General features: G+C 37.5%; 1 protein-coding gene across 1 annotated transcript in view; it reads right to left on the bottom strand.

The window, feature by feature from the left end:
* Chc (clathrin heavy chain) overlaps positions 1-12,026 on the bottom strand; it is a 496,589-nt gene that overhangs the window by 405,095 nt on the left and 79,468 nt on the right. Inside the window, exon 4 of the mRNA XM_090369802.1 lies at positions 11,633-11,751. Coding sequence (XP_090225928.1) covers positions 11,633-11,751 — 119 coding nt within the window. The remainder of the gene's footprint in view (positions 1-11,632; positions 11,752-12,026) is intronic.

Consider the following 12,026-nt stretch of genomic DNA (forward strand, 5'->3'; position numbering starts at 1 on the left):
GTTGGCATAGTGTGGAATCTGCAGTTGCCAGAAAGAAACCAAAGAGCCTTCGTGAAGCCATAATTCTTGTTTTGAATCACAAACTATCAACTGATTATCTTCAGAAATTAATCTTGTTAATGCCTTGGAGGTGTGCTGCTGTCATCAGGACCAGAGGTGGTTCATATTGTGATTTTTAAAATGTTTCTCACCCACCACAGAAACTGAAAATTTAAAAACATGTGATTTAGACCGTGAACCTGCTGGTACTTAGGATGCACCGCAGTACAAGGAAGCTACCGCTGAAGAAGGCAGGAGCCTTCAAAAGCTACGGTCGGATTTTATCACTCTTAACCCAGTATTTTAATGTATTTAATTTGATATATATATATATATATTTTAAATATTCTTATATTTTTAGTAGTACAGTTATTTTAATTGTAAATAGTAGTAAATATGTTTTTAAATTTTCAGTTTCCGTGTCTTATTTTAATACGTGGTTTGTGAGAAACATTTAAAAATCACAATATGAATTTACCCAACCCCAGAGGCCTGTTTCAGGAACAGAGGTGGTTCAATTAAATATTAGTTTGCACCTGGTGAACTTTTTGTTTCCTATTTAAAATGATAAACTGAAGCAAATTGAGGACTTCTGATAACATTTCACCCATATTGTCATGTTTACCAAAAGACGCCAATAAAGGTATAAAAGTATAAAGGTTGCAAATGCTCATTTTGAATATTTTGAGAGCACCTGTCAAATATTACTTAGCTTTGCCTTAACTATTAATAAATATCTTTTGTTTATATTTCTATTTGTGATGCTAGTCATTAATGTAACATGCCATCATGAAAAAGGGTTAGAAATGTGAAATTCCTAGGTGATGCACTCTTTGAACACCAGTCTATACGTATATAAATTAGTAAGTTGTAAAAAAAAAAAAAATAAAATCGGCTGTCACCTTGTCATTGTCGGATAAAATCTGACTCAGTGTATAAGGCTCAGTCAGATGGTTAAAAGCAGTAAAATGTGTATCATTAAAATCTGGGTACTCGATTAAAATATGCCACAGATGAAACTATTTCGTGGAACTCACATGTTTGTTATTTGTTATTTGGTTTTTAGGAGCATTAGCAACTAAGGCCACATTGCTCCAGGATATGCGGTGGTCATTCCCCGACCTTTCCGCATCCTCCATATTTGGTGGTGACGGGCTCGAACCCCGGTCTAATCAAGAAGCGTGTGCTACGCACTGCTGCTCCTTCTCACCTGGCTACGGAGGCACCGAACTCACATGTAGGAGGGCCATCAGCCCTCAACAGATATGACTGTGTCCTTTGTGGTTCCAAGCAAGAATAACTTTGTTTATGATTCTTGCACAGACTAGACTGCCACAGTTCAATTACAGGCTTTATATGATGTAATTTATTTGTAGTCTGTCTACTCCACAAATCCTGCCATTGGGAGCAATATCTTTTGGTGTATTATTAGTCTGTATAAGGGACTGACAGGCAGCATTTATTAATGGGAATAGTAGCAGTAGTAGTAGTGGCATGTGATGCAAGAAAGCAAGTGTATGAGCTTATTCACACACCATTCCCTCCAAATGCCTATCCTGTTCCTCCTTAAATTTATTTAACTTATCAACTTCCACAGCGACAGATGGAAGTTTGTTCCAGCAATTAACCACCAGCTGGCTAAAGGAAAATTTCTGCACATCTATTCTACATCTGTCTTTTCTTAATTTGAATTTATGCCCCCTTAAGTTCGTAATCTAAACAAGTGGAATTCAGCATGCTCAACCCATTCAAGGCCATATACACCTCAATTGCTGATTTGGCTGCAGTGTCAGCCAAATCATTTCCCCTAATCCCAATATGGCTGGGAATCCAGCAGAAGCAGATATTGTATTCACGTTCATGCAGAAAGTGAATCTTCTGCTGAACTTGAAATAGAACTGGGTGGGGATTATATCTTGCCAATGTAAGACACTCAAACAATCAGAATATAAAATAAACCATTGATACTAACATTTAAGGCAACTAAGATGGTGGGACAATCAACTGGGTCAGTTGGTTGATTTTTTCTTTTTCTTTTGGCGCAACAACAAATATCATACTGCACAAAAAATAGTCTGAAAAATTCTGTTATATAAAATTATACGTGCATAAAATTTCAGCTAGTTATATGAATGGGATAAAAATTAATTGCTTCCAAAAATTTAAAGCATACTGTTACTTGTTCTTTATCCTACAGAAAAACTTATTGGGTTATACACAGTCACTTTCCGCATTAGGAAAAACAGACCATTCTTTGCTTTCCATATGCAATTCTGTCATAAAAAGTAAGTTGGATTTGACATACTGTAGGTAGAAAATGGACATCACTGAGATTGGAACGGAGATTACAAGTATTTGTGAAATGAAGAATTTTTTTGAGAGGTTCAGATCATTTTACATATAACGTTCTATTAGTTTTTGAATATTCATGATTCATTTGGTATATGAAGTAAAAATAGATGAGGCATGTATGAATTAATGAACTGTTTTATATGGTGTACAGACAACAAGAATATACCCAGGTTGACGTGTTATTATTGTTATTATTTGGTTTTTGGGAGCACTAGCAACTAAGGCCATATTGCTCCGAGAATATGCGGTGGTCATTCCTTGACCTTTCCGCATCCTCTGTATTTGGTGGTGACGGGCTCGAACCCCGGTCTAATCAAGAAGCGTGTGCTACGTACTGCTGCTGCTCCTTCCCACCTGGCTACGGAGGCGCCAACTGTTTTATATGGTGTACAGACAAGAATATACCCAGGTTGACATGATGGGGCATCGACAATGCTTACACCTTACTCTGATTCTCTCTCTCTCTCTCTCTCTCTCTCTCTCGTCATTATAGGGCAGAGTAGAGCCACTAAGATTATACGCTAGTTGATGCAGATGCCTCATCGGCCATTCTCAATCAACTGCAGGATGAAGGCCTCTCCAACAACTTTCTAGTTCCTTCTGTTTTGTGCAATGGCCATTCATTTACTGCCCACAAACTCTTGAATTCCATCTGTCCATCTGTTTTTGTCTTCCAGGTCTTCTTTTAGTTCCTCTTGGGTACCATTGTTATTTTCTTAGTCCATCTGTCACCATGACTTAAAGCTGTGTCCTGATCAAGTCCATTTCGGTTCTTTAGTTTTAAGAAGAATGCCCTTTGAGTTTGCTGCCTAATCAGTTTCTCTTCTTATCCAAAAGTCTGATTCCTATGGCCATTCATTTACTGCCCACAAACTCTTGAATTCCATCTGTCCATCTGTTTTTGTCTTCCAGGTCTTCTTTTAGTTCCTCTTGGGTACCATTGTTATTTTCTTAGTCCATCTGTCACCATGACTTAAAGCTGTGTCCTGATCAAGTCCATTTCGGTTCTTTAGTTTTAAGAAGAATGCCCTTTGAGTTTGCTGCCTAATCAGTTTCTCTTCTTATCCAAAAGTCTGATTCCTAATACAATTCGTTCCATTATTCGCTGTGTAGTTTTCAGCTTCACTTTCATTCTTTCGGTGAGTGCCCAAGTTTCACTAACATAAGTCATGGCAAAGATTGGTTCATTATTTTACATTTCAGACAAATTGGATTATTGCTCTTCAGTATGTAACTATATTTCCTGAATCCAATTGAAATGTATTATCTGAGTTTGAAGCCATTTAACATTATTATAGCTAATGACTTGTCCAAAATAAGTGTATGAATCCACCTTTTCAATTTCTGCTCCTTCAATGATGATAACCCATCCTGTGGCATACTTGTTCTTCATTACTTTTGTTTTAACCATATTCATCTTTAGTCCGAAATACTAACTCTTCATAACTGATTAAGATTTTCCTCTAATTCTTCGGAATCATGGCTTATGATCACAATAAAAAAGGCATCTGGGGTGGACAGGATTTATCCAGTTATATTAAAGGAGGCAGCAAAGTAAGTAAGCAAACCCTTAGCCATAATTATGACAGCTTCCTTGGACTCGGGAGAGGTCCCCATGGACTGGAGGTGTGCAAATGTATCACCAATTCACAAATGGGGGGGGGATTCAAAAGGGGACATAGGTAACTATAGACCTGTTAGTTTAACTTATGTTCCGTGGAAAATAATGGAATCGCTGGTTAAAGAAGCATTGCAGGACAATCTAGACAAATCTGTAGTAACAGTTAAGACACAGCATGGGTTTGTTAAAGGGAGGTCTTGTCTGACCAATTTGATTGGATATGATGATGTGGTCAAAGAAATTGAGTGGCAAAAATAATTTTGATATCATATACTTGGATTTTAGAAAAGCTTTTGATACTGTTGCACATGGAAGCCTGCTGTACAAATTGGAGAAGTATGGCATTAAGAGTAAGTTGCTACAATGAATAAAGGGATGGTTGAGTGGGAGACAACAGAGTGGTAATCAATGGACAAATGTTATTAGTGGAGTTCCCCAGGGTTCAGTGTTGGGCCCATTGTTGTTTAGTATATTGATCAATGATATTGATGAAAGTATCAGGTTTAATGTCCAAGTTTGCAGAGGATACAAAGGTTGGCAGGATTGTCAACGATAGTAAAGACAGTATGCTAACTTCAACCAGATCTAGACAAGTTGGGCAAATTGGTTGAAAATTGGCAACTGAAGTTTAACATTGACAAATGCAAATTACTGCATATGGGTAGCAATAACCGAACAGAAACATACCAACTGTGTGGTACTGCAATCAGGGAAATGGAAAGTGAAAAAGATCTGGGAATTATTGTGCAGTCAAATATGAAGTTTGCTGAGCAGTGCAGAGAGGCTGCCAGGGCAGGTCATGGAGTCTTGTCAATCATATATAGGAATTTTGCTAGCAAGGACAGGGAGGTGATTATCCCATTATAGCCGACCGGGCTAGCCAAGTAGGTAAAGTGCCTGCCTGGCAACCCAAAGGTCGTGGGTTCGATTCCCACCTCAGGCTGGATATCACAATGGTGCCGAACCAACCGGTTGGTTGGATATCCCGGCCACGATACACGAAGGAAGCAAGAAAAACTGGTTTCTTTGTGTATTGATCACATCATACGAAATAAATAAATCCCATTATACAAGGCAATGGTCAGGCCACACCTAGAGTACTGTATACAGGTCTGGAGGCCTCATTTTAGGAATGCTGTAGAGTTGCTAGAACAAGTACAAAGAAGGGCAACAAGATTGGTGAGGGAACAAAGGGGTGCTCTTACCAAGAAAGGATTTAAGTTCTAGAAAGTGCAGTGCCTGGAGAGTAGGCACCTGCAAGGTGAATCTGATTGATGTGTATAAAGCCTTGAATAGGTTGAGCAAGCTGAATGCTGATGGGATTCTTCCTCTTGCTCAGATTAAGAACCTGAGGGAGCTCAGATTCAAATTGAGGCAAGACAGTTGTAGGATAGATGTGCAGAAATTTGCCTTTAGCCAGCAGGTAGCTGATTGGTGGAAGAGACTTCCATCTTTTGTTGTGGAAGTTGATGGCCTAAATAAATTTAAGGCTGAGCTGGACAGGCATTTGGAACGATTAGAGGGGTGAAATGGGCTTTTTTTTTTTTTTTGGCTGATGCTGCATAAACTTTCTTTCTTGCATTGTATACCTCTACTAATGCTATTGTCATCTGCAAATCTTAAATGGTTTAGGTGTTCTCCATTCACATTCACTCCTTTCTGCGACCAGTCTAATCTTCGGAAAGCTTCCTCAAGGGCAGCAGTAAACAACTTCGGAGACTGTCTCCTTGTCGAACTCCTTTCTGAATTTTATATTTGCTATTGTCTTTGTCTAGTCTAATAAAGGAGGAAGAATTCTCATATATTTGCTTCAAACATCATAATGCATGGTATGTCTATACCTTGCTTTCCAGTGCATGAAACAATGACCTATGCTGTATGGAGGTCAAATGCCTTTTCAAAATCCACAAATTCCAGCCATAATGGTGGTTTATATTCATTTGCCTTCTCTTAACTGTGAAGGTGATCCATAGTTGAGAATCCTATCGTATGCCAGCTTGCTTTTTCAGTTGATTCTCATCAATATTTTTTCTAATCTATTAGTAATGACCCTTGTGAACAATGTGTAGACATGGGACAACAAGCCAATTGGTCTATAATTTCCAATTTATCTCCTTTCTTATGCAGCAAAATTATGATTACATTATTCCACTCCTCAGGCATCATACACCTTAATGTATTTTGAGAAGTGTCTTGCCAGTTTCTGTGTCATGTCTCTTCCTTCCAATTTTAAGAACTCTACAGTAACTTCATCTTCACCTGGGGCTTTTTGATTCTTCATTAGGTATAACAGATGAGTTGCTAATTTGTGATCCATCTTCCCCACTGCTGGCATCATTCCCTTGCTCCTTATATAATACTTTATAGTAGTCTCTTATTTGAATTAGACCTTCTCTGATGTTTATAAGTACATCGTCAGTATACTTCAGTTTCAGTATCATTTGTCTTTCTGTATTACTGTTCATGACTGCTGATTTCAGTCCTTTGTTTTCCCTTAATGCCTGTTCTACTTTTCTTGTGTTAAATCTTATGTCCTCTAAGTCTCTTGAGTAAGTCCAGGATGCCTCCATCTAGAATGTCTCCAAGAGTCTAGGATGAACTCCTAGGAAGATAAAAGTTTTGGTCCAGTATCTGTCAGCAAACAATACTAAGTGGTACACCCTGGTGATAAGTTCTTAAGATTATTCAGAGAATTTGGGAGATTACAGTCCCCACAACTAAGTATTCATTGCTGTATGGAAATGGTTACGCACCCAATTAATTACTGGTTTTTGATGCTTGACAGACATTCTTCCAGGACTTGGGCTTGCTACCTGGATGTCTTGAATGCTGATAAAACTAATATTTACACTGAGCGGACAGAAATCATCGGATACCTACCTAGTAACAGGTAGGCCCACCTTTTGCCCGGATAAAGGCAGTCACACGGAGAGGCACGGCATCCACTAGTACACAAAAGCATTCCACAGGAATTTCCATCCATGCTTGCTGCACCACTGTCCATAATTCCATCACATTCCTGGGAGGATGATCCAAAGCTTGAACGGACCTTTCCACAGCATCCCAAAAATGCTCCAGAGGGTTCATGTCTTGTGAACAGGGAAGCCATTCCGTGGTGGTACAATCTGCGGAATGTTCTTCGAACTATGTTCTAGTCACCAAGACTCTGTGGGAAGGCAAATTGTCCTGCTGGAACAGTCCATTGCCCTGTGGGTGCACAATGACCATGAACGAATGCAGATGGTCTGCAAGGATGGATACGTAACCTGGACCATTCCAAGATGCATCTAGATTTACCAGAGGTCCTAATGTGTGCCAGTTGAACATGCCCCATACCATTTTCAACCATCCATCTGTCTGAACAGTTCCTTGTTGAAATGACAGGTGCATAGCTTTGTGTGGTTTCTGCCAAATATGCATCCTCCTGTCCACTCAAAATAACGAAAAGGGACTGATCGGGTCAAGAGACCCCATCTCCAATCATCCACAGTCCAGTGCCAATGTTCATTTGCCCAGTTGAGGCATTTCTCCTGCGTAGTGGTGTTAGCAATGGGTCTCTGGTGGATTGACGGTTCCAATAACCTATTGCAGCTAATGATCGCTTGGTCTTGTTGGAGACGTTTCTGGCACCTCCCTCGTTGAAGTCTGCGGTGATTTGTGCCACTGTCGCTCTCCAGTTGGCTGAAACAATGAGAGGCAGACATCGATGGCTACATTCATCCACCATCTTTCTCTGCCCACAATGAGATGTTATTCCGGAAATGGTGTATTCCCAATACACTTTTGATACTGTCAAATGAGGATAGTGACCATAGTGCAATTTCTGTACCACCTCCGCAATAGTGACCCATGCGTCAGGCACCCACTACAATCTCTTTCAACGTCAGTTAACTCACACGTTTATTCAAACTGACATCAAATTACTGTCTACATGGATGCAGTGTACCTATATACCTGCCAAGTGGTGGGACCGTTCACTAGTGAGAGGGGTGACAGAGTCACATTGCCCAGGAACCCATTGAATTTTGTCCTTTAAATGTGTACATTAGACATGTTAGTGAACCAAAATTCAATTGCACTTTCACAATGGAGGGACTGTTAGCAATTCTGGGTATACCCCAAACATGCAAGGCTTGGAACACTGCACTGAGTATACTGGAGATGACTGTCCAGGTGTGAACCAACATAAGCAGTGGTCAAGGTGTGGTGTCCAAATCAGAGAGGAATACTACTCAGGCAACACTAGGTGGCATATGACTATCATAATTCAGTACAGTTCCACTACTTTGCTTATTAGAGGATTGAAGTGGTGAAAAGCCATGTTTAGTCTCCAGATGGATGGGAGAGGCATCCATATAAGGTACTGTATAATTTCATTACCTTTGTTCTGTCAGTTAGTGAGTTGAGGGATCGAGAAACATATGTGAGAGGCATTGTCAAGGCCACATTACATTGAGGAGCTGGGAACATTCTTGCTTCATTATATGCAACATTTAAAATTTCTTTAATTGAAAGATGGCCCCATACCCTAGTTTTACTTTTAGTGGATGCATTATGAACAGTCAACCTAACAGAACAAACATATCAGTGAAAAATCCTAAACCACCCAAAAAAACTAACTCATTCATTTCACAAATATGTGGTCTCAGTTCATTCCCAAATTGATGACCATTTCCACCTACAATCTGCCAAACCCAACTTAAATTTCCTGACAGTTTCAATTGTCAACCATTAATCATTTCAGCTGCCCAACTATTTTCTCTGTGATTCCATTTGCTTCAAAATGGCAGCACTTTGGTACATGTCCACTATATTCTTTGTCAGGAACTTCCCAATATGGAATCTTTTTGATTTTCTCTGGCTCAATCTCCATTGCCCATTCTCTGAAATTCATCTGTTGTAAATTATTTGTGTAGTGTGTATTTGCTTTTTTGTTATAAGATTAAACTTATTTGAATTTGCTGTTGTTCGTTACATTGTTACCTTTCATTTACAGAAATAACAGTAGCTTTCTCCCAACTGATCACTCTTTTGCTTTTGTTGTTTCCCCATCCTCTGTATAGTCCAAAATAATGTACTTCTGAAATGAATATAAATGGATTTTATTTTATTTGAAGGAAAAATAAGAAATGCAATGTCACTTTTTGATAGGAATAATTAGCTGTGTCGAATGGCTGCTGCTGCTACTATTATTTCCGTAAATGAAAGGTAACAATGTAACAAACAACAACAGCCAATTCAAATAATTTTAATCTTATAACAAAAAAGCAAATACACGCTACACAAATAATTTACAATATTCTATATTATTTGTAAGAGTCTGTGGGTTCTTTTGAAAGAGCCAACGCATGCTTTAAATGTTATTCATAAACCTGACTGCCTCCCTCTGCCATAATATAAGCTTGTAACCTACGCAATAAATTAGAATGGACATTCTTTATGCTGTTAATTTCAGCACATACATAACATATTCACATTGAGACTGCCTCATATTGTCAATCAACTAGTGTTTTGTACACGCTTGCTTTAACAAAAGCCCAAAATAAAGTATAAAGTAGTAAGATTAGGAGAAATAATGGCAAAAGCAAAACACCCTGATATCCTATACAAGCAATTCTTAATATCCAGTAAGCATGCTGTCACAAAAAACTGAGCCAACAACTTAATCTCCCTACATGCTACGCCACACATTGACAGACATCTCAACTGGTGGCAAGTATTTCTGCATCAGTACAGGTTTTGATGGATAGGAGTCCATTAGTAGGGATTTTACCTGTTGATGAAGCCATCTGGAGTGAAGATGCCCACACCAGTCCACAGGATATTGCTAAGGAAACAGATTTTCTTCTACTTTAATTAACAGAAATTTAAAAACAAGTGTTTTCTATAATCACCTTCATACAAACTTATCATAAAAACAAATGACAGGAATGCAATTTGTTGTTTCAAAGGATTCTCAATTTCCATATGCTTGATCCCACATGTATAAGAAGTTTCTGGACATAACGTGGATGTGACAGGAAGAAGATGTAATCTTCCTGAATATGTTTCAAATTCTATGCACATTCATGTCCTTTTCTATTATGCATCAAATCCAGTTAGCATAAAGTGATTCAACATAAATGTGGTATGTGATATTTGCAGCCTCTAAGGATATCTCTTGGAAAATAATCTTGCTGTTGCTATGGCATATGGTTGCATTCTCCATACAGTAATATCATCTCAAAAAAATCATTTTCTTAAACATGCTGCACAAATTTCATGAATGTGCATAATACCAATAAGTTGTAATTTATTGAATTTCAGTGCATTCTTCATTCAGTTTATGTAACTCAGAAAATGCTGTGTTAAGTTTCATGCGTCGACCACATGCAAGTGGATTTTGCTGAGCCAATTAAAGGCTTTATTCATGTCCATATTTGAATAAAATTTGTACTACAAGGTATTTGCCATTCCCAGTGATAAAGCAGGACATTGAAACTTACAATATCCAAAATTAGAAGTTGGCTATTTATTTCATACCACAGTTTACACTTGCTTTTGAAACTATACTGCCAGTATCATTTAAATTTACTTGATGTGCCATTCTTTCCTATAAATGTAGAATTTTTAAATTATTTTTGTGGTGTATCTATTGTTTTGTTATAAAATTATTTGAATCTGGCACTGTTGTTCTTTATCATTTCTCACTGTTATCTTTCATTTGTGGAAATAAGTGTTGTTGAACATTATCGATAACTGATCTTTGATAACTAATGGCTAAAATTGCAAAATTAAGTATTGAAATATCCATTCTGATTTCATTCACCCTTATTTTTTTCTGATAATGAATTTATTATTGTGAATTTTTTTCTTAAACTTCTATTTGATGAAATTGCTGCTTTCCAAGCCAGCCATGTTTTTTTTTTTATTCTTTTGTCATTATTTACAAAAAGGAACCATGACACATGACTGCTCTTGTACAGCTAGCTAACTGACACAAGTAAATGTGCTCTTTCAAAAAAATGACCATTACATGCAATCATTGTTTGTTCCCCCCCACCTCCCCAAATAAAAATCGGTTTATATTCATTTCAGAATTATACCAATGATGCTTTTAGACTAAATCAAGTAAATCAAGGTTGGGAAACAACTTCCCCATTGAGAAAAAGATCAGTTAGGCAAATTAATTTTGAAAACAAAATCTCAATGGTAATGCTTAGCCTAATTTTAACATCAAATTCATAAATTTCAGCCCAAATATGACAAAAAGTTCAGAGTAGCCAACAAGTAGCCTAAATCTAAAAATAAGTGAGATAGACCCCCAGTGCATTTCAGTAGAAACACCTGTACATATTCAACATAATGTTCACAATCACCACAGTGTTCTCTTGGAATCAAAAGTATCAAAATGGTGCCTGTGAACATCATAACTAAAAAACTATGCAAAGCCCATCTGTTGTTGAGATGAGTAGTGCTGACAAAAGTCAGCCCACTGTTGGACTTGCCAGTGAAAAGAAAGTAAAAACTACTAACTAAGTGCTCATTGTAAACATTGAAAATAGCTATATTTCAATTTTCAGAATAATGTAGCTTGCGGAAAAGAGAGAGAGAGAGAGAGAGAGAGAAAAAAAACCAGACCTGGGCTGAGATGCCAATTAACAGAAGCCACTGTAGTTTATGATCTGTTCTGTAATTGATAATCTGACAACCACTTAAACTGGAATGTCTATCAAACATTTTGGTGGGCTGTGAATCACCTGAAAATAAGATAAAAATGCTATTAATATCATAATATAAATTAAACAGTTAATATTATTGATAAAATTAAGTAATCTTTTCACATTAATACAATGATTAACTACAATCAGTTTTTAATATTAGAAAAATTAATATTTCAAAAATTCATATCAAAAACCAGGATTTAATACACCTCAGAGGAAACAACTTAAAAAAATAAGAGAAATTTATAAGAAAAAATGATAGATTTAGCATAAAGCACATGATGCAAGAAAGCAAGCTTATTTGGCATCAA

Source organism: Mastigoproctus giganteus, chromosome 3, assembly GCF_048544385.1.
Source record: "Mastigoproctus giganteus isolate SK-2022 chromosome 3, ASM4854438v1, whole genome shotgun sequence".
NCBI lineage: Eukaryota > Metazoa > Arthropoda > Arachnida > Uropygi > Thelyphonidae > Mastigoproctus > Mastigoproctus giganteus.